The following is a 23,206-nucleotide window of genomic DNA, read 5'->3' as shown; positions in this document are numbered from 1 at the left end:
CTTTGATAAACTATATAAAATTCGCCCCCTAATTGATTTTTCTGCAAGAGGTTTGCCAAACTTTATATTCCTGACAAAAACATCTCTGTGGACGAATCCCTGGTCCATTTCACAGGCCGGCTGGGAATCAAGCAATATATCCACAGTAAGAGGGCGAGGTACGGGTTGAAGCTCAACAAGCTCTGTGAAAGCTCCACTGGATATGTACACTCATTCTGCGTTTACGAAGGCAAAGACTCCCAGCTCCAGCCCCCTGAGTGTCCATCGTACATGGGAATAAGCAAAAAAATTGTTTGGGAGTTGGCATTCCCACTCCTTCAAAAGGGGTATCATATTTACATGGGCAACTACTACACCAGTTTGCCGCTTTTCCACCACCTATACCTGAAAAATACTCGGTACAGCAAGGAAAAACAGAAAGGGCTTCCCACAGAGTCTAATCACCACAACGCTACAAAGGGGGGAATCGGCAAGCTTGAGGAACGAGGAAGTGTTGGCTGTGAAGTGGAGGGATAGGAAAGATGTGTACATCATGTCCACCATCCATGATGACGCCTCGGTGGAACTTCGCAGAAGACGCGGTCCCATTCGAAAGCCTTCCTGTATTATTGAGTACAATAAATTCATGGGGGGGGGTGGATTTAAATGATCAAATGTTGCAGCCCTATTTATCAACACGAAAATCCTTCTTCTGGTACAAAAAAGTCACAATTTACTTTTTTCATTTGGACCTTTTAAATTCTTTCATCATCTACCAAAAATCGACGGAAACACCCAACACCTTAATAAAGTTTATTGAAGACATTGTCACTGCCCTGATCTATCAACACGTATCCCCTGCAGAAAGCATTCGCTCCGATTGTGTCAGCAGACTACATGAGCGTCATTTTCCGGACCATATTCCACCATCAGGATCCGGAAGACGATGCCCAAAAAAATGTCGGGTGTGCACCAAAAGAGAAGTTAGGAAAGACACCAGTTTCCATTGTCCCCAATGTCCCTCCCAACCTGGTCTTTGCATCGGAGAATGCTTCAGACACTATCACACTCTTGTAAACTATTAGCCCATATTTCTAATAGACTGCCATTTCCCAGTTTTCAATTTCTGTCCTGAATATTTCCCTGATGCCTCAACCAACCATATCATTGTCTTCCATTTGAACTGACCCTGGCCTGTTTCTCGACTATGCCTCTGCCTGCTGTCTGCATTGTTTATCCGCCATGTTTCTGTTTCTTTCACGTGAACTGACCCTGGACTGTATCAACTATGCATCTCCCTACCGTATATTTCTGACTTTTACCTGCACTGACCTCGGCCTGTTGACCATGTTTTTGCCTGCCCCTTGGACTGATCTTTCACCCTGCTACACTGGGGTCTCACATATGTGAGAGGCTCCAGAATAGTGTTCTGAGTTGAGAAAAACAGTTTTGTTTTTCTGTGTTCCCAGAACAGGGTCTGGTTGCCCGGAGGCTTCAAAGCAATTTGGGTGGGAGAAGCCTCTACCCCTGTCCCCTATCTTTCCTGACCGATGCCCTAAGCTTGATGGTCCTGCCTGCTCCCTGGACAAATACTCTGGCTGTGCTGACCATATCTCTGCCTGCTGCATGTACTAACTATGGACAGTATTCCTGCCTGCTGCATGGACGATCCTTTTGCTACTGGTCACCACATCCCTGCTTGCTATCTGGACCAATGCTTTGGCTGTACTGACTATTCCTGCCTGCTGCCTGGACCGATGCTCTCCTCTGTGTACCACGGCACTACTAAAACCGCAGGATAATCTTTTCTTTACCCTTTGCTCAGCACAATGTATTTTGGTTTGTAATTAGTATGTATAGTACATGCTATGTGTTAGGAATATGAAGGGCCTTCAACAATGTGATAGGCTGGCAGGAATTTGTGTGTGTAATTTATGCTCCTAGAACGCCTGACGGTGCTACTTGGATGTTGGGACTCTGTATGTGGCCAGCCTATGTAAAAGTCTCACACATGTGGTATCGCCATACTCAGGAGGAGTAGCAGAATGTATTTTGGGGTGTCCTTTTTGCTATGTACATGCTGTGTGTTGGAAATATCATAAATGGACAACTTTGTGTAAAAAAAATGCGTTTTCATTTTTTTTGCACATTTTCCAAAAACTTCTGGAAAAAAATGAACCGTCCAAAAGACAAATTTTGCCTAAAAGAATAAACGTTGGGGCGTTAGCTTTCCAAAATGGGGTCATTTGGTGGGAGTTTCCATTGTCCTGGTGCTCCAGCGTCTTCAAAACTGTAATGCCCCGTACACACGGTCGGACTTTGTTCGGACATTCCGACAACAAAATCCTAGGATTTTTTCCGACGGATGTTGGCTCAAACTTGTCTTGCATACACACGGTCACACAAAGGTGTCGGAAAATCCGATCGTTTTAAACGCGGTGACGTAAAACATGTACGTCGGGACTATAAACGGGGCAGTGGCCAATAGCTTTCATCTCTTTATTTATTCTGAGCATGCGTGGCACTTTGTCCGTCGGATTTGTGTACACACGATCGGAATATCCGACAACGGATTTTGTTGTCGGAAAATTTTATCTCCTGCTCTCCAACTTTGTGTGTCGGAAAATCCGATGGAAAATGTCCGATGGAGCCCACACATGGTCGGAATTTCCGACAACACGCTCCGATCGGACATTTTCCATCGGAAAATCCGACCGTGTGTACGGGGCATAATAGGTGGTTGAGAAATGAGATGTGTAATTTATGCTTGTAGAACGCCTGATGGTGCTACTTGGATGTTGGGACTCTGTATGTGGCCAGGCTATGCAAAAGTCTCACACATGTGGTATTGTCACACTCAGGAGGAGTAGCAGAATGTATTTTGGGGTGTCCTTTTTGCTATGTACATGCTGTGTGTTGGAAATATCTGATAAATGGACAACTTTGTGTAAAAAAAATGCGTTTTCATTTTTTCTCCACATTTTCCAAAAACTTCTGGAAAAAAATGAACCGTTCAAAAGACTCATTATGCCTCCTAGATTATACGTTGGGGTGTTAGCTTTCCAAAATTGGGTCATTTTGTGGGCGTTTCTATTGTCCTGGTGCTCCAGGGTCTTCAAAAGTGTAATAGGTGGTTGAGAAATGAGATGTGTAATTTATGCTTGTAAAAAGCCTGAAGGTGCTACTTCAATGTTGACCTCTGTATGTGACCAGGCTGTGTAAAAGTCCCACACATGTGGTATCGTTATACTCAGGAGGAGTGGCAGAATGTATTTTGGGGTGTCATTGCAAGTATGCATGTGCTGTGTAAGAGAAATAACTTGTTATTATGACAATTTTGTGTAAAAGAAAAATAAAAAAATTAATTTTCCCAAGAATTGTGGGAAAAAATTACAACTTCAAAAAACTCACCATGCCTCTTACTAAATACCTTGGAATGTCTTCTTTCCAAAAAGGGGTAATTTGGGGGGTATTTGTACTTTCCTGGCTTGTTAGGGTCTCAAGAAATGAGATAGGCCTTCAGTACATCAGGTGTGATCAGGTATGATCAATTTTCAATGATTTGCACCATAGCTTGTAGACTCTATAACTTTCACAGAGACCAAATAATATACACTAATTTGGGTTATTTTTACTAAAGATATGTAGCAGTATACATTTTGGCCCAAATTTATGAAGAAAAATTACTTATTTGCAAAATTTTACGATAGAAACTAAAAAAAAGTGTTTTTTTTTTCAAAAATGTCTCTCTTTTTTTGCTTATATTGCAAAAAATAAAAAACCCAGTGGTGATTAAATACCACCAAAAGAAAGCTCTGTTTGTAAGAAAAAAATGAAAAAAATGTTGTTTGGGTACAGTGTAGCATGACTGAGTAATTGTCATTCAAAGTGTGAGAGCGCTGAAAGCTAAAAATTGGTCTGGGAAGGAAGGGTGTATAAAAGCCCTGTATTAAAGTGGTTAACGGTTTTCCACGGCTTTTCGAATTTGCCGTGAACACCACATAATGTTCACTGTTCGGCGAAGACCCAATGTTCGAGTCGAACATCTGGCTCATTTCTAATCCTGGAGAAAGTATGGAACTGTACTATTTCCTGGCTATCAGTTAATTGCGTGTTCATAGCAACAAATCCTACACCTTTACTCATTTCTTTCCCCAGAATACTTTTAGGCTGTCCATTTTGGCGCACTACTTTGTGTTTTTTACCACTACTTGGGCCCCCATGTCTCAGGGGGGGCTTGTGAGTACCCGCCTCGCCAGCACTGACCCCAACATGGAAATGTAAAGCCCTCGCGCTACTATGATAAATACGTGAATAAATTAAATTAGTGAAAACTTATATTAATGTGATCGAACCCCAAAGTGCCTAGAGTGCATGAAGGTGTGACCATAAAATAAATAGTAACTGCCTGCAGCAGAACCTATAGTGTATCACAATCCACTCACAATAATGATTAAAAGTGATTCCGCGCTACAGTGTAAAAAATCAAATAAAATAATCATTCAATACATAAAATCAATGAAGTGTCAAAAACTTGCTAAATGGTTAAATTAGTGTACAAAGTGTAAAAAATAGATTCATATATTCCAACAAAGCCAGGGCAGATGATTAAGAGTTTGTTCAGTCTCTTGACCACATTAGCAATAAGATAAAAAATAAATAAAGTTCTTGTCCTCTAATAATATTAAAAGACGGGATTTGAATGTCTGATAAGATGCACAAGTAGGGGTTAAAAAACTCTACAAATAATGGTCACAGAACCCTCACCTTCATATATTGTCCAAGAACTAAATGTATTGGTGATCTAGAGTAAGTTGTCTGACGTTATTCAAACTTCCACCACTAGGGGGTTCTCCATGCCAGCATAAATGAAATAGCAATTATCCAAAGTGTCAGCATATAGCCATATATAAAATGTCATCCGTTATAATTATTTCCACCACCAGGGGGTCCTCTCCTTCATCCATCAACTCTCCCAGACATCACTGCACATCCAAAACGTCTTCTTATACCTCGTATCCTCCGCAAAACGGGGGGGGGGGGGGGGGGGGGCGGCAGCAAACAAGGGTGGGAGAGAGAGAGAAAAAAGCCCCAATAGTGTAGTAAGGTTAAAGTACACAGGTTTTATTAAAGGTATAAAACTGGACTCTTACAATGAAAATTATAGAAATAGGCATAAACAGTTGCTAAGGCGTCTGAGCGCCGCTCTCACATCACTTCCTGGTATCGCTCAGTCTCTCCGGCCACTTCCTACGCGTTACGTCATCACGTGACTTCTTCAGGGAATCATGAAGAAGTCAAGATCCCCTGAAGAAGTCACGTGATGACGTAACGCGTAGGGAGTGGCCGGAGAGACTGAGCGATACCAGGAAGTGATGTGAGAGCGGCGCTCAGACGCCTTAGCAACTGTTTATGCCTATTTCTATAATTTTCATTGTAAGAGTCCATTTTTATACCTTTAATAAAACCTGTGTACTTTAACCTTACTACACTATTGGGGCTTTTTTCTCTCTCTCTCTCTCTCCCACCCTTGTTTGCTGCCGCCCCCCCCCCCCATTTTGCGGAGGATACGAGGTATAAGAAGACGTTTTGGATGTGCAGTGCTGTCTGGGAGAGTTGGTGGATGAAGGAGAGGACCCCCTGGTGGTGGAAATAATTATAACGGATGACATTTTATCTATGGCTATATGCTGACACTTTGGATAATTGCTATTTCATTTATGCTGGCATGGAGGACCCCCTAGTGGTGGAAGTTTGAATAACGTCAGACAACTTACTCTAGATCACCAATACATTTAGTTCTTGGACAATATATGAAAGTGAGGGTTCTGTGACCATTATTTGTAGAGTTTTTTAACCCCTACTTGTGCATCTTATCAGACATTCAAATCCCGTCTTTTAATATTATTTGAGGACAAGAACTTTATTTATTTTTTATCTTATTGCTAATTTGGTTAAGAGACTGAACAAACTCTTAATCATCTGCCCTGGCTTTGTTGGAATATATGAATCTATTTTTTACACTTTGTACACTAATTTAACCATTTGGCAAGTTTTTGACACTTCATTGATTTTATGTATTGAATGATTATTTTATTTGATTTTTTACACTGACCCCAACATACCTCAGCTCCCAGGACAAGTGCACATGTTTTGCCCTGGCCCCATACCGGCCACACTTTAATGTACGGACTTCATGTAAGTATTTAGGGTGCTTCCCACCCTTCCTTGCTCGTCCGGTTCAATCATCAGCAGACTCACCATAGATTTAATTTATGCTTTAGATATCCCCTGAATACCTGCCCCCGATGAGTGTCTTCTACACGAAACGCGTCGGTCATATGGGATCTAGACACATCTACAACACACTTTTAATTCAGAACATCTTTCATTGCTCTATTATATGTTTACTGTTTTTTATCTGTACTCCCTTCACCAGTGCTGCTGTATTTTTAAATGTATATATATGAAAAGTTTGTATGTATTATCTATCAAATGAGACCACAATGTGATGCCAAGTCTGATATTTTCTTGTCGCTTATTGCATATGCACATATTCATGTCTTTGCAATTCACTATGAAATGATGTTCACTATAATGTCTTTCTTCATGTGGCCTCTTTTTTGACATGGTTTTTATGCATCTCATTTTTTTCAATAAACATGTACTTTTACTTTAGTTGCCTTCACTTTGTCCATGACCTCATCTAAAGTCCCACAATTTCCAGTAAATTCCGCAATAGGTATGGAGGCACATTTCAATATGTGCCTCATTTAAAGTCCCAAAATTCCCCCCCTCTTTTTTCTTTGTATAGGGATGGAGGTTCATGGACAGGTTTGGCAGTGTTCCCCTGCCACCTTTGTGTTAGGTTTCAATGACTAGGGTGGTCTTGTACCGTATCCTGGTCTTGCATATTCCGGACACTTTTTCTTGTGCCCATGAGATCATGCAGCACAGCTGTGTTATGTTCATTTTGGGATTACGAGTTCAGTGACCTGTTTATATCCAGGACCGCTTTTGTACCTGACTTCCGGGAGCTGCGATGCGCTCAGCGTGCCCCCTTCCCTCCATCTTGTCTGGCGCGGGGGGTGGGCAGGCTCTCACAGTGCATCGGCACCACCCATCCTGCTCCACTAGTGACGTCACAGCCGGCGTCATGACGTGGAGCGTGAGTTTTCCCATCTGTTGCCGGCTAGATGGGGAATATGGGCGTTCTCCACAGACGTAATTGACAGTCTGTGTTGAGGCCCCTCCCCATTCCCGCCGTGCCAGGGTGACGCTGGTTGTTGGGTCAACGTGCACGTGTGCGGGTCGGGTCTATATCTTGCCTCCTCTGACACAAACGGGTGCCATTTACCAGAGACGCCATACTGCATCCTAGCGCTATTTTGGACTATGCAAGGTACTACCAGTTTAGTTTTGTTTTTACCATTTTGTCCGCTAGTTATCCCTCAGTGATCGGCCTGATGGAACCGGATATGTTTCTGCTGTGCATTTCGTGACATTCTGTACATACCACACTCCACTGTGCTCTGGATGTGGCTGTACACTGTTTTATACCATCAAAAGATGGTACGGACATCCCTTTTTCCACCATCCTCATCAGACGAACATTACCTTATTCATATATCTTTTTTCACTGTATCAGCATCACCTTGATACATTGTTTATGTTACTCCTTTTAGGCTGTCCATTTTGGCGCACTACTTTGTGTTTTTTACCACTACTTGGGCCTCCATGTCTCAGGGGGGGCTTGTGGGTACCCGCCTCGCCAGCACTGACCCCAACATACCTCAGCAACCGGGACGGATGCACATGTTTGGCCCTGGCCCCGTACCGGCCACACTTTACTGTATGGACTTCATGTAAGTATTTAGGGTGCTTCCCACCCTTCCTTGCCACATTCAATCATCAGTAGACTCACCATAGATTTCATTTATGCTTTAGATATCCCCTGAATACCTGCCCCTGATGAGTGTCTTCTACACGAAAAGCGTCGGCCATATGAGATCTAGACACATGTCTACAACACACTTTCAATTCAGAACATCTTTCATTGCTCTATTATATGTTTACTGTTTTTTATCTGTACTCCCTTCACCAGTGCTGCTGTATTTTTACATGTATATATATGAAATGTTTGTATGTATTATCTATCAAATGAGACCACAATGTGACTCCATGTCTGATATTTTCTTGTCGCTTATTGCATATGCACATATTCATGTCTTTGCAATTCACTATGAAATGATGTTCACTATAATGTCTTTCTTCATGTGGCCTCTTTTTTGACATGGTTTTTATGCATCTCATTTTTTTCAATAAACATGTACTTTTTCTTTAGTTGCCTTCACTTTGTCCATGACCTCATCTAAAGTCCCACAATTTCCAGTAAATTCCGCAATAGGGATGGAGGCACATTTCAATATGTGCCTCATTTAAAGTCCCAAAATTCCCCCCTCTTTTTTCAGAATACTTTGGGTTGATGGCTGTGATCAGCTTGTGTAGATTTCTGACAGCATTGCATCTTAGTTAAGCCAATAGAATGGATATACACCACGTGTGTTGTGTTAAGTGTGTTGATCCACATCAAAAGCACCTATCTAGTTTTATTAACCTTTTATTAACCTATTGCTGACCGTATGCTGTATATATACAGCTCTCCTGCACAGGATCACGTACCTAGTAGATGATCCTGCACTTCCGGGTTTGGGGCATGCGTGCGCCCGGTGGCCCACTCCCGCTGTGTCTAATCACAGCGGGGGCTGTTTGGCAGATACGGCAGACTTGATGTCTGCCAGCACCCGCTGATGCTTTGGTACAGTGAGAGAACGGCAGTCTGCCTATGTAAACAAGGCAGATTGCCGTTCTGTCACTACAGAGGACATGGATCCTGTGTCTCTGCTAAGCAGAGGCACCGATCCATGCCTCCTTCTAGTACACTTTGTCCACAGTATTAAAGCATGCATCAGGCACACATTTGATCGCCCCTGATGTTAACCCCTTCCCAGCCAGTGTCATTAGTACAGTGACAGTGCATATTTTTTAGCACTGATCACTGTATTAGTGTCACTGTTCTCCAAAAAGCATCAAAAGTGTCAGTTAGTGTCCTGACTGTCTGCCGCAAAATCGCAGTCCCACTAAAAGTTGCCGATCGCCGCCATTACTAGTAAAACAATAAATAAATATATCCCATAGTTTGTAGACACCATAAATTTTGCGCAAACCAATATATATATATATATATATATATATATATATATATATTTTTTTTTTTTTTTTTACCAAAAATGTTTACATTTTTTTATTGTATATGTTTTACAGCAAAAAGTAAAAAATATTGTGGTTTGTTTTTCAAAATTGTCTGTCTTTTTTTGTTTATCAAGCAAAAAATAAATACCACCAAAAAAAAAGCCCTATTTGTGGGAAAAAAAGGAAATCAATTTTATTTAAGTACAGCGTTGCATGACTGCGCAATTGTCAGTTAAAGTAACACAGTGCTGTTTTTTTCACATCAGGATCCAAAATATGTTATTTTATATTCCCCTTATGTGCACTGTGATGTGTTGTAGTGCATTGCATGACGTTGCGCTATGTTTGAATGCAGCATGGCCTATTTTCACATTGCACATCAAAGCAAAAGCAACATGTTGGTGTGAATTGGACCAATTGAAAACAATGTACTTTTACCTGTTATTGGGCCTGTGCTGAGCGATGCTGGCCAATGCACATAGCGTGAATGAGCTTGTACATTTTGATATAATTCAATCTATACTCCCTAGAAAGTACAGATTTCTCTTCATCAAACCTTCCAATTTCAAAGCTTCAAAAATCCAAAATTATCTCCAAATCCAAAGTAATCTGAAATCACTAGTTGGTATGACCTTATCAAGAAACTGGCACATATTTTCTAGTTATTAGAATATGTTCTCCTGACAGCAATTGTAAAAATCTAGTTATTACTGTATTAATAACTATATTTCAATAATTCATATTGATGAGGAAAGTTCCAAGAAAATCCGTTCAGTTCCCGTGTAAAAACTCAAAAATTTATTTAATAATAAAATAGCAAAATGTTACAAAAACAATGTCAAAATGTAGAATATAAAAATAGATTATTCTTAAAATGAAGCATCAATGTCTTAAGATGTATGTGTGTGAGTGTGTCCTCATGGAGAGCTGGAATAAATGTCTGCTGCAGCATCTGCCGGAGTGCGTGTCTGCTCCCAGAATCAGCCTATCTGTACTTTTTACTAACTTACTACTCCTACAACTAACCCCCACCTTTTCCCATAAAGGCTGGTATAAAGGTTTGTTTTTGTCTTTTAGTTCCACAGAAAACACGGGCTTTCAATGAGCATTTTCCCTCCCACCTTTCTAAAAAGGTGGGAGTCACTCAGTCCAACACAGGATGTTGGAATACAAAACCGTCTCTAATCAAAACATTCCATGGGGATGGATAAGTCTGTTATGTGTATGTGTAAAGTTAAACATATACAATATAAGTTTCTTTTTACATCTAAAATCCTACTACATATCAGTATATATACAAATTATTTAATTGAATACGCAATGTTCTTGTTAATATCCTAATCAAGAAATATTGTAATGTAAAGAACTTATGATCTTTAACTGAAACTTTGTAACCTTAACAACTTAAGTAATATGAAACTTTTCTTCTCATGAGATGGGGGAGGTGAGACTAATTGATACCACATGAGAGTTCTACATAGAACTGCTTTTGAAGCTTCAAATAAAATATATACTTTCACAAATATATATAAAGATCTTATATAAAACTTCACTTTTTCTATACATAGAAGAGTAATAAATTATATAAATGTATCCATGTCCATTGTTCTCAGAGACCCAAACCATTCATAAACATTGATTTCTAACAGCAATGGATTTTCCTTCCAGCTCAGCATATGGTTGGATGCAGCGGGCTTGTGGTAAAATTCACAATCAATTTTCTAAATAGGCAAGACACTGACGAATGACCACTCTGTTGGGTATGACTGTCCTGTCATTGGTTCTCAAGTAGGCAAGAAAAAGTCACATCATGTGACCTGACCAATGTCAGGCTACCGCAAGGAATCACGCTCACCTTTATTGGCACCCTCCATGTCCAGTTCCTCTTCAACACATGCAACTTTATTGGGATGTTCCTCCAGAGGCGGACCTACCCAGACAAGTTAAAAATCTTCCATTAACATCTAGAATAGTAATTGCACCCAGAAAATTCTGCTCCACCACCCATAAGTATGAAACAACTTATCTATTGCATTGGAATCAATCATTGGACCATTTGCAGTCTATTAATATTATTTATTATTATCGGGAGTGGCCGGTCCATAAGGGGTGCAGCCCACCTAGTTTGCATGTGGGAATGCATGCGGGGCGCCAAACTCATAGGTTCCTATGAGTTTTTGTTTTTTTTCAAGCCACAGCCTGAGGCTCTAATTGGCTTGAAAAAGGTTGGACTCTGGGAGCAGAGGACTGCGCCCCAAACCCACCCACTTCTGACACCAGTGAATCAATATTCACTATTGTCTTCTAGCTTCTCCTCCCGGCCAATCAGGATAGGGGGTGGATCGAGTTGACCGGGAGGAGAAGCCGAAGAAGCCGTGGCGCCACGACTGGGGGGGGGGTGAGTGCGGACCTGGGGGGTTTGTTTGCCATTTCCCACCCCCCAAAAAGTTAAGCATCAGGAACCTATGTACAGTGCCTTGCAAAAGTATTCACCCCCCCACCCCCTGGCTTTTTACCTATTTTGTTACTGTCATGGTTATCTTACCTCTCCATGTGTTCAGATTAAAAGGCCAGCCACTCTCATCTGGCTGTTTAAGTAACCTCTCCTCAAAGCATGGCTCTACCCCAGCCCCTATCAGGGAACTCTATAATAACCTGTGCACTGCAAGTCAGCCCTGCTGATCAATATTGTCTTATTTGGCTTCCGTGTGCTCATTGCTCTGTGTCCTACGTCTGATCCTGTTTACCAATTTTGGCTTGTTCTTGACTATCCCTGCTTACTTGTGACCCTGACCTTTTGGCGTGTTCTCTGTCTATCCTTGTCTGCTAGTCGCCCTGACCTTTTGGCTTATCTCCTTATTATCCCTTGCTGTCCTGGGCTGCTGCTTCCTCTTTGTCCTCCTGTAGCCTACCGTGACCTGGAAGACCCTGGGGGCCGCGACCGGAGTCAGTTGCAGCGCAGTCCATCCTCCCCACTATAGGCTCTGGCTCTTAGACTCCGCGCCCTGGGGAATCTTATGCTCTAGCTCCCAGTGGGATCAGTGTTGGTGCTCCAGTGGACCTGCCTTCCTGAACCACCCAGAGTTCCATCCGCAGCTGTCAGCCGTAGGGTCCACTACCATAGCGGTGCACTCCTGACTCCAACGGTGTGCATCTGTCACCTGGACTCAGGTGACCTGACAGTTACATTACAGCCTTTAGTTCAACGTTTTTTTGAATCTGAATTATATGTGATGGATCAGAACACAATAGTCTAAGTTGGTGAAGTAAAATTAGAAAAATATATACATAAAACTGTTTTTCAGAAATAAAAAACTGATAATTGGCATGTGCGTATGTATTCACCCCCTTTGTTATGAAGCCCATAAAAAGCTCTGGTGCAACCAATTACCTTCAGAAGTCACATAATTAGTGAAATGATGTTCACCTGTGTCACATGATCTGTCATTAAATATTACACGCCTTTTGAAAGGCCCCAGAGGCTGCAACACCTAAGCAAGAGGCTCCACTAACCAAACACTGCCATGAAGACCAAGGAACTCTCCAAACAAGTAAGGGACAATGTTGTTGAGAAGTACAAGTCAGGGTTAGGTTATAAAAAAAATATCCAAATCTTTGATGATCCCTAGCAGCACCATCAAATCTATCATTATCAAATGGAAAGAACATGGCACAACAGCAAACCTGCCAAGAGACGGCTGCACACCAAAACTCACGGACCGGACAAGGATTGCATTAATCAGAGAGGCAGCACAGAGACCTAAGGTAACCCTGGAGGAGCAGCAGAGTTCCACAGCAGAGACTGGAGTATCTGTACATAGGACGACAATATGCCGTACGCTCCATAGAGTTGGGCTTTATGGCAGAGTGGCCAGAAGAAAGCCATTACTTTCAGGAAAAAAACAAAATGGTACATTTTGAGTTTGCGAAAAGGCATGTGGGAGACTCACAAAATGTATGGAGGAAGGTGCTCTGGTCTGATGAGACTAAAATTGAACTTTTTGGCCATCAAAGGAAACGCTATGTCTGATGCAAACCCAACATATCACATCACCCAAAGAACACCATCCCCACAGTGAAACATGGTGGTGGCAGCATCATGCTGTGGGGATGTTTTTCAGCAGTCGGGACTAGGAAACTGGTCGGAGTTGAGGTAAAGATGGATTGTGCTAAATACAGGGATATTCTTGAGCAAAACCTGTACCACTCTGTGATTTGAGGCTAGGTCAGCGTTTCACCTTCCAGCAGGACAATGACCGCAAACACACTGCTAAAGCAACACTTGAGTGGTTTATGGGGAAACATGTAAATGTGTTGGAATGGCCTAGTCAAAGCCCAGACTTCAATCCAACAGAAAATCTGTTGTCAGACTTAAAGATTTCTGTTCACAAGCGCAAACCATCCAACTTCAAGGAGCTGGAGCAGTTTTGCAAGGAGGAATGGGCAAAAATCCCAGTGGTAAGATGTGGCAAGCTCATAGAGACTTATCCAAAGTTGACTTGGAGCTGTGATAGCCGCAACAGGTGGCTCTACAAAGTATTGACTTTAGGGGGATGAATAGTTATGCACATTGGCTTTTTCTGTTATTTTGTCCTATTTGTTGTTTGCTTCACAATAAAAAAAAAAATCTTCAAAGTTAAATGATGCAAATCCTCAAACAATCCATGCTAATTCCAGGTTGAGAGGCAACAAAACACGAAAAATGCCAAGGGGGGTGAATACTTTTGCAAGGCACTGTAAATGTAGCGCTACCCCGTGGGCGCTACTAAAAGATGACTGCCCTCAAAGGTTGCCATTGCAGCACAAGAGGACAAGCACAATCCAGTGAACCTGGCGGGGGTACTGCTACAGTTATAGAGTTCATACTTCCCAACTTTTGGACTTGAGAATGAGGGACACAGTAGAGAAATGGAAACAGCAAACAGTGGGTGTGGTTAAATTATGGTTAATACTGGGCAAGTATTTATATTTTGATTAGAAACAACAAATAAACACATCCTGGGATTTATCCCAAAATAGATTCACCCACTGTACACACTGACCCCCTTTTCTCCTGTACACAAGGCTCCTACTTGATTTTTACACTATCCCCCTCCCTGTACATGCTGCCTCCCTTTCATAAATTCCTCTCCTACCCTGTCAACAGTAAGGTAATATGAGCCTTGCATACACATCTCAGACCACATTTAGGGCACCCACTCGCAATTGCAGGAGTAACCTCATTATGGCATGACCATTCGAACGGCTAGCGAGAAAACCCGGAAGAAAGATGGGAGAAGATGGAAGCGCCTGGAGCAGTGACAGCTCATCGCTGGAGGACTCCATTTAGTGATTGTAAAGTCTTGTTTAAAAAAAAAAAAAATGACAAATATGTTATGCTTACCTCGTCTGTGCAGTAGGTTTTGAACAGAGCAGCCCGGGTCTTCTCGGGTCCCTCTTTGTTGCCCCTACTTCTTCTGTAGGTCACAGGAGTGCACTGCAGTCTTGTGACCTATATTCAGCCGACAGCTTAAGCCATTGTCAGCTGACATCACTCAGCCAGTCCAGACTTTGGAGAGACCCAAACTTTAATGTCAGGATCCACTCAGACGCATGACCGGCAGCTGTCTCACCCTTTCTGTATGCTGCCCCACTGAAATCAATAGAAGCCAAATCTGTGGAATTAAAAATGTCTATTTTCTGGGCTTATAGGCAAGGGGGTGTCAAAAGTATTGCTTCTATATATGATCTTCAGCTTCTGAAAAACAGATAGCTGAATGGGCTGAAGTTCGGTTCCACCATGCAGTAAGTTTGAACCTTTACGTCATATAATGCCGCGTACACACGAGCGGACTTTACGGCAGACTTTGCCCGGCGGACGGGATTTCGTCGGACAATTCGATCGTGTGTGGGCTCCAGCGGACTTTGTTTGTTAAAAAGTTGGACGGACTTAGATTTGAAACATGTTTTAAATCTATCCGTTGAACTCGAGTCCGGTCGAAAAGTCCGCTCGTCTGTATGCTAGTTCGATGGACAAAAAGCCACGCTAGGGCAGCTATTGGCTACTGGCTATGAACTTCCTTGTTTTAGTCCGGTCGTACGTCATCACGTACGAATTCGACGGACTTTGGTGGATTGTGTGTAGGCAAATCCGTTCATTCGGAAAGTCCGTCATAAAGTCCGGCGTAAAGTCCGCCGAGCAAAGTCTGCCGTAAAGTCCGCTCGTGTGTACGCGGCATAAGGCTTCTGAAAGCACAAAATCTAGCCTCCCAGGTTCTAGTGAAATGTCTCCGGGCACTTCATTACAGAGAACATAAGTTGGGGAGCAGGTATTAACTTTGTATTACTGTGTCCTAAATGGGTAAAGTGAGAGATTCCTATTGATGTGCTGGAGGCCTGTAAGAACTATCCCTGCTCTCTGTAGATCAGCATAATGATTTTTTTTCCCCCCTGGCTGGGGTCCTGTGACCTGTTCTCCTTGATACCTTCTCTCTCACACCTTTTAGTCCATGACTTGGCTCTGTACATTACAATCTTGAACCTACCCTTTTCCCCCCATCTATGATCTAGTCTAGCTGACACTCTATCAATGTGCATCTTTGTGTAATCCTAAGGATCCTTTCTCCTATGCTATTCTTCTCCTTTGTCCTGTCCTCCTCCTTGACTTAGCTGGTTCCTCAATAAAAAGTCCCTCTATCCTCTCCACCATCAACTATTATTTTTTACCTCCCTTCTTCCTGCTTCACTTTTATCATCACAGACAAGCACTCTTGTGTCTAAGTGGGCATGTTTTTGCTACCTACAGTATCTCACAAAAGTGAGTACACACCTCACATTTTTGTAAATATTTTATTATATCTTTTCATGTGACGACACTGAAGAAATGACACTTTGCTACAATGTAAAGTAGTGAGTGTACAGCTTGTATAACAGTGTAAATTTGCTGTCCCCTCAAAATAACTCAACACACAGCCATTAATGTCTAAACTGCTGACAACAAAAGTGAGTACAACCCTAAGTAAAAATGTCCAAATTGGGCCCAATTAGCCATTTTCCCTCCCCAGTGTCATGTGACTCGTTAGTGTTACAAGGTCTCAGGTGTGAATGGGGAGCAGGTGTGTTAAATTTGGTGTTATCGCTCTCACTCTCTCATACTTGTCACTGGAAGTTCAACATGGCACCTCATGAAAAAGAACTCTCTGAGGATCTGAAAAAAAGAATTGTTGCTCTACATAAAGATGGCCTAGGCTATAAGAAGATTGCCAAGACCCTGAAACTGAGCTGCAGCACGGTGGCCAAGACCATACAGCAGTTTAACAGGACAGGTTCCACTCAGAACAGGCCTCGCCATGGTCGACCTAAGAAGTTGAGTGTACATGCTCACGGTCATATCCAGAGGTTGTCTTTGGGAAATAGACATATGAGTACTGCCAGCATTGCTGCAGAGGTTGAATGGGTGGGGGGTTAGCCTGCCAGTGCTCAGACCATATGCTGCATACTGCATCAAATTGGTCTACATGGCTGTCGTTCCAGAAGGAAGGAAGACAAGCAGACTAAGGACATGGATTGCTGGAACCATGTCCTGTGGTCTGATGAGACTAAGATAAACTTATTTGGTTCAGGTGGTGTTAAGCATGTGTGGCGGCAACCAGGTGAAGAGTACAAAGCCTACAGCCAAGCATGGTGGTGGGAGTGTCATTGTCTGGGGCTGCCGACACTGGGGAGCTACAGTTCATTGAGGGAACCATAAATGCCAACATGTACTGTGACATACTGAAGCAGAGCATGATCCTCTCCCTTCAGGGACTGGGCCGCAGGGAAGTATTCCAACATGATAACAACCCCAAACACACCTCCAAGACGACCACTGCCTTGCTAAAGAAGCTGAGGGTAAAGACGATGGACTGGCCAAGCATGTCTCCAGACCTAAACCCTATTGAGCACCTGTGGGACATCCTCAAATGGAAGGTGGAGGATCGCAAGGTCTCTAATATTCACCAGTTCTGTGATGTCATCATGGAGGAGTGGAAGAGGACTCCAGTGGCAACCTGTGAAGCTCTGGTGAACTCCATGCACAAGAGGGTTAAGGCAGTGCTGGAAAATAATGGAGGCCACATAAAATATTGACACTTTGGGCCCAATTTGGACATTTTCACTTAGGGGTGTACTCACTTTTGTTGCCAGCGGTTTAGACATTAATGGCTGTGTGTTGAGTTATTTTGAGGGGACAGCAAATTTACACTGTTATACAAGCTGTACACTCACTACTTTACATTGTAGTAAAATGTAATTTCTTCAGTGTTGTCACATGAAAAGATAGAATAAAATATTTACAAAACAGCGAGGGGTGTACTCACTTTTGTTAGATACTGTATTTCTAAAATAATTTTCTCTTGACAGTTTACTTTTAATCTGACTTACTGATGTTGTTCAGGGAAACTTCTCCTTCGAAGGCACCATCTGGATGTGAAATAAAGAGGCAAACATAAAAAGCTTCATCTTCCTTCTCCAGCTTAGAAAGCTTTATAGAAAAGTTTCTTGAACTGGCACTTAGAATGGAGACACGCTCCTGAAATGGTACAGCGATGTTGCTGCCATACATCTCACTGTAGGTTGCCATGTTCTCAGTGTTCTTCCCCTTCTTCTTTTGCCAGGTAATTTGTAGAACATCTAGATCAGCTTGGAACTCACATGACAGAGTAACATCTCCTCCCAGTACAGCAAGGCTTGATTTTTTACATAGTACTTGAGGTCTTGATGCTGAAAAGAAGAAAATGGTTATTGTGACATAGAAAATAAGGCCTCATGCACACTGGACATTTTTGGAAGTTTTTACAGCTGCTGTGTTTGGCTTCAGATGTTTTTTTCTACAGTCAATAAACTCTCCAGCATGTTATCCTATGTGTCCATGCACACATAGGCTGTTATCAACTGTTTTTGGCTGGGGCGTTTTTTGGCTGTAAAAAAAACCCCCAAACTAGTGGGTTCTGAGAGGCGCTTTTCAGCTGTAAAAATGCTCTAACGTCAAAAAACGCCGATCAACGCTAGAAAACATGGCTCACCAGTGATGTTTAAAGTTTTTGATTCATTGGAAAAAAAACCCGCTAAAAAACGCTATTGCTGAAAAATGCTAAAAAAAAAAAATCGCTAAACACGCTATTGCAAAAACATTGAAAAACTCACTGCAAAGCTACTGGCATTTTTATAATGTTATTATATCGTCCCGTGTAATATCAAAACATGACAATAATATACCATGTGGGGGAAAAATCTTGGAGTTCAGTCCGTGCAAAAAAATCTGAAGTCTAATCAACCCCAATATCTTTTATATTAGTCTGGGTCAGTGGTGGCCCATCTATTAGGGGCGAATGGGCGCTGCCACCCCTATCCATGCGTCCGGCCCCCTGATCTACATGCAGGGCACTGGACGCATAGATTCCAATGGGGGGGGGGGGTTTGAGGCACGTGATTAGAGACAGAGGCTCTAATAGGCTTCAAAAAAGGGTGGCTTGGGGCGCAGAGCACTGCGCTTCGAGCCCACCCAGTTGTGTGACATTAGCAAATGAATATTCGCTATTGTACCACTGATTCTTCTCCCATCCAATCAGGAAGTGGGTCATGAGACCCATCACCCAACTGGCCGAAAGTAGACCCAATCGTATTGGCCCCCAGGAGGAGGAGGAGGGAGGAGACGCAAGGGCAGCGAGGAACCAGCTGGAGAGAGCAAGAAGGATAGCAGCTGACGCCGCCCTGAGCAGGGCCCGTGTGATGTGGTAAGTGCGGGGCCCGACCTACTGACTGACCAGCCCGGGGAGTGCCGCCCGTGACCCCTGTGATCCCACCCACCCCCTCCGAAAAAAAACCCACCAGCCGCCACTGGTCTGGGTCAATGGTGATAAGATCTCTGCAACCAGTTCTCAGATCCTCCATCACTTGTTGTGGCCTTTACAGGGTGTTAGGGTCAAGTGTAAGGTTTTAGGTTAGTTTTAGGCTTACCAGAGGTAGGATAGGTGGTAATGCTCGAAAGTTTGTGAAACTGGAGTTTTCCCATACTTGGCAAAAAACAGATTTGCCTTAATGGCAGGGTCAGAAGGCGCTAGTACTTCCCTTTTAACTAATTTTCCTGCTAAGACCCCTAGTCTGAGAAATAGTATACTTCTGGGTCTAAAGAACTTGTGACACTTTCCCTACATCCCCTTCAAAGCTACGTTTAGCAAAAGTACGCAGAAATATTAGGGGGGCTGGTGACAGGTTTGTAGCTCTTAACTGTCCCTAATTTTGGGGGACTGTCCCTGATTTAGAACAAAGTCCCTCTGTCCCTCTTTCCTCCTCATTTGTCCCTCATTTTGGTCTGATCTATAAAGTTGTATATAAAATGCACTATTTATCTTTCAAAAAGTGTTTCCCAGTGCTAAACCTTTCATCCAATTTCTAAATTGCTGCATTTGTAAATTTGAAAAGTCAGTATAAAGGAATAGTGGTGGTAAAAAAAAAAGCATTTGTGGGTTTAACTAATCTTTTTTTGTATAATTCTCCTTAAGGGGGCATGTCAGGGGGTGTGTCCTATGCCTACATACTTTTGCTAATAGGTGTCCCTCGTTTCCTTCTCAAAAAGTTGGGAGGTATGCTATACCTCCCAACAGTCCCGGATTTTGCATGATAGCCCTGGGTTCTGACATATGTCCCGCTCAGCTAAGCATTGTCCCGCATGAGCTCCACTGGGGCTTTTTTTGTTTTGCTATTTTTCGGGTCCGTCGGGCGGTGTGATTGACAGTGTATGTACACTTTTTTTTTTTTAATAAAGTAATTGTCAAAAACTCTTGTGGTTTTTACTTTTTGAAACTTTTTGTTGGTGAATGGATAGGGGTACAATGTACCTGATACCCATTCACATGGGGGGGGCAGAATCTGGGAGCCCCCTTGTGAAAGGGGGCTTCCAGATTCTGATAAGCTCCCCGCCTGCAGACACCGACAACCAGTGGCCAGGGTTGTCGGAAAGAGGCCCTTGTCCCCATCAACATGGGGACAGGGTGCTTTGGGTTGCCATGTGACATCAAAGGAAGGCGGAGTCACCCGTTTACATCACCGGGTGGCATCGCCCTCAGCTATATAACAGCTGTCATCGAGAAGAAGCGTCACTTGGCGGGAGCCTCCCATGGAGGCGGAGCTTTTGCATATTTTTTCTTTTTTCGGTTCGTCGGGCGGCGTGAGATGGATTTGCATCATGGGACATTATTATTTTTTTATTTACTTTTTAATAAAGGACTTGTCCCAAAGTGTCTCCTGTCTTTTTTACTATTTTTGACACTTTTTTTTATGAATTGGTACAATGTACCCATTACCAATTCACATGGGGGGGGGCGGGATCTGGAGGACCCCTTGTTATAGGGGACTTCCAGATTCTGATAAGCCCCCCACCCGCAGACCCCCACAACCACCGGCAAGGATTGTGGGGATGAGGCCCTCAACAAGGGGACCCCAAAGCACCCTCCCCATGTTGGGGCAAGCGGCCTGGTATGGTGCGGGGGGGGGCGCTTGCTCACCCCCCTTTCCTGGCCTGCCAGGCTGCTTGCTCGGATAAGGGTCTGGTATGGATTTTGGGGGACCCATGCCAATTTTGTTTTACATTTTGGCGTGGAGTTCCCCTTAATATTTATACCAGACCCAAAGGACTGGTTTGGATTTTGGGGAGACCCCATGCAGTTTTTTTTTATTAATTCTGTCATAGGGTTCCCCTTAATACACTGCACTGCACTATATACTCTGCACTGTGTTATATAAACTACATTGACTGCACTATATACTCTGCACTGCGTTATATACACTACACTCCATACTCTGCACTGCGTTATATACACTACACTGACTGCACTATATAATCTGCACTGTGTTATATATTCTATACTGCACGCTCCATCCACTAACTAACCTGCCTAATCTCTCTTCATTCATAACACTCAACACAGCTGCCGTGTGTCCCGAACATCGGGACCATCCCTAATCCCAGGCACCAGTGTTGTTTTGACACAGAATTTTTAAAGAGGAAGTAAACCCTGATGGGTTTTACTTCCTCTTTTGCTCCCTGTATAGCCTGCAAATTAAAAGCATAATGGGCTAGTATGCATCGCATACTAGCCCATTATGTGACACTAACCTGCAAAAGAATCCAGCGATGCCCCCTGTGTAGGCAGCGTCCATCTTCGCCCCTCTTCCTTCCCGGTCGCGGACTCCGGCTCTGTGATGCGCCGGAGCCGCGTGACGTCACTCCCACGCATGCGCACAGTAACGGCACACGCTAGGGAAGAAACGGCACGGAGTTTTATTTTTTCGCCCGCGCATGCACCATTCACTTTATCGGCGGACTAGTGAAATATCTCCTAAACGGCGCACGTTTAGGAGATATTTCCACTACCTATAGGTAAGCCTTATTCTAGGCTTACCTATTGGTAAAAGTCCCAAAAAAGGGTTTACAACCACTTTAAAGGTGAACAGTTTTTAAGGTTCTTTCACACTGGCTTGTCCGCTCTGCAGACTCCACTTTGCTCAGCGGGGGATCGATCTGCTGATCCCCGCTGAGCAGGCGGATGACAGGTCCGTCTCCGCTCACTGTGCAGGGACAGACCTGTCAGAGGGAGCCCCGTTCTCCTCTATGGGGAGATCGGATAAAAACAGACCGCTTGTCCGTTTTCAAACGATCCCATCCACCAGATGGATGGAAAATAAGGTCTCCATCCATCTGGATTTCACAGAGAGGATCGGATCAGATAGCAGTGGGTGTCAGCGGACATGTCAACATCTGCTGCCCCAAAGGGGTGAATGGAAGCTGCGATCAGGTCCACCTGAAAAACTGACAGGTGGACCTGATCAGAAAGCCCCCGTGAAAAGGGCCGAAGAAATACAGGGCATGGAAAGCAAGTACACATCATACAGATACAGAAGGATTATCCACTAAAGAAGTAGAGCTTGTTCACTTTAAAAATACACTTTTACCTAGCTTAGTGAAGAAAGTGAAATTTTACTTTGCAAAGAATGACCGATTATATGCACAGAGAAATAAAAGAATCATTTTATGATACATTTGTGTTAGTACTGAAAAATCTGAGGTCATATGCATACAAAGTGACTTTGCTATCCAAAGTACGTAATACAGGCTGTAATAAATGTGTTACATTATTCAATGAGAAGACATACTGAAGGCTATACAGTATAGAAAAACACACCTAACAATAAATAATTGTACTCACCCGCTATGGACAATAAAGACAGAATCAGAATTGCACAGAAGAACATGTTCTGCACGAGGTTCATCTGTTCATTCAAACTCCCTTTGGCGCTCTAATTCAAATCTTATCTTATTCAGCTTTGCAGAGACTCTTGCTAGATTACTTTCACTTTCGCCTCTTCATTCCAAAGCATTTAAAGTTTAATCATTTACAGACCCGAAGACTTTCCCCCTAATGACCATTTTTTGCGATACGGCACTGCGTAACTTTAACTGACAATTGCGTGGTCGTGAGACGTTGTACCCGAACAAAATCTATGTCCTTTTTTTCTCCACAAATAGAGCTTTCTTTGGTGGTATTTGATCACTTGCCATTTTAATTTTCTGTGCTATAAACAAAAAAAGAGCGACAATCTTGAAAAAAAAAACAATATTTTAAAATTTTTGTTATAATAAATATACAAAAAAATGTAAAAAAATGTAATTTCTTGCATTATTGCATAATGCATTATTTTTTACTTTTTGCTATAATCAATATACCCAAAAAATATATAAAAAAACATTTTTTTTTTCTTAAGTTTAGGCCAATACGTACTCTTCTACATATTTTTGGTAAAAAAAAAATCGCAATAAGCGTATATTGATTTGTTTGCGCAAAAGTTATAGCGTCTACAAAATAGGAGATAGTTTTATGCCATTTTTATTAATATTTTTTTTTTTTACTAGTAATGGCGGCGATCGGTGATTTTTATCGAGACTACGAAATTATGGCGA

At 42.7% G+C, this 23,206-nt stretch overlaps 1 protein-coding gene across 1 annotated transcript in view; it reads right to left on the bottom strand.

Annotated features, from left to right (window-relative positions):
- Positions 1-22,610, bottom strand: part of LOC141129349 (uncharacterized) — a 62,440-nt gene extending 39,830 nt beyond the window's left edge. Inside the window, exons 1-3 of the mRNA XM_073617323.1 lie at positions 22,455-22,610; positions 17,632-17,970; positions 11,087-11,161 (exon numbers count right to left, since the gene is read on the bottom strand). Of these exons, the coding sequence (XP_073473424.1) occupies positions 11,087-11,161; positions 17,632-17,970; positions 22,455-22,518 (478 nt within the window). The 5' untranslated portion in view covers positions 22,519-22,610. The remainder of the gene's footprint in view (positions 1-11,086; positions 11,162-17,631; positions 17,971-22,454) is intronic.
- Positions 22,611-23,206: the final 596 nt, after the last annotated feature.

The sequence above is a fragment of the Aquarana catesbeiana genome, linkage group LG02 (assembly GCF_042186555.1).
Source record: "Aquarana catesbeiana isolate 2022-GZ linkage group LG02, ASM4218655v1, whole genome shotgun sequence".
NCBI classification, from domain to species: Eukaryota; Metazoa; Chordata; class Amphibia; order Anura; family Ranidae; genus Aquarana; species Aquarana catesbeiana.
The sequence above is the reverse complement of the archived record's forward strand: the minus strand, read 5'-3'. Positions and strand labels throughout refer to the sequence as shown.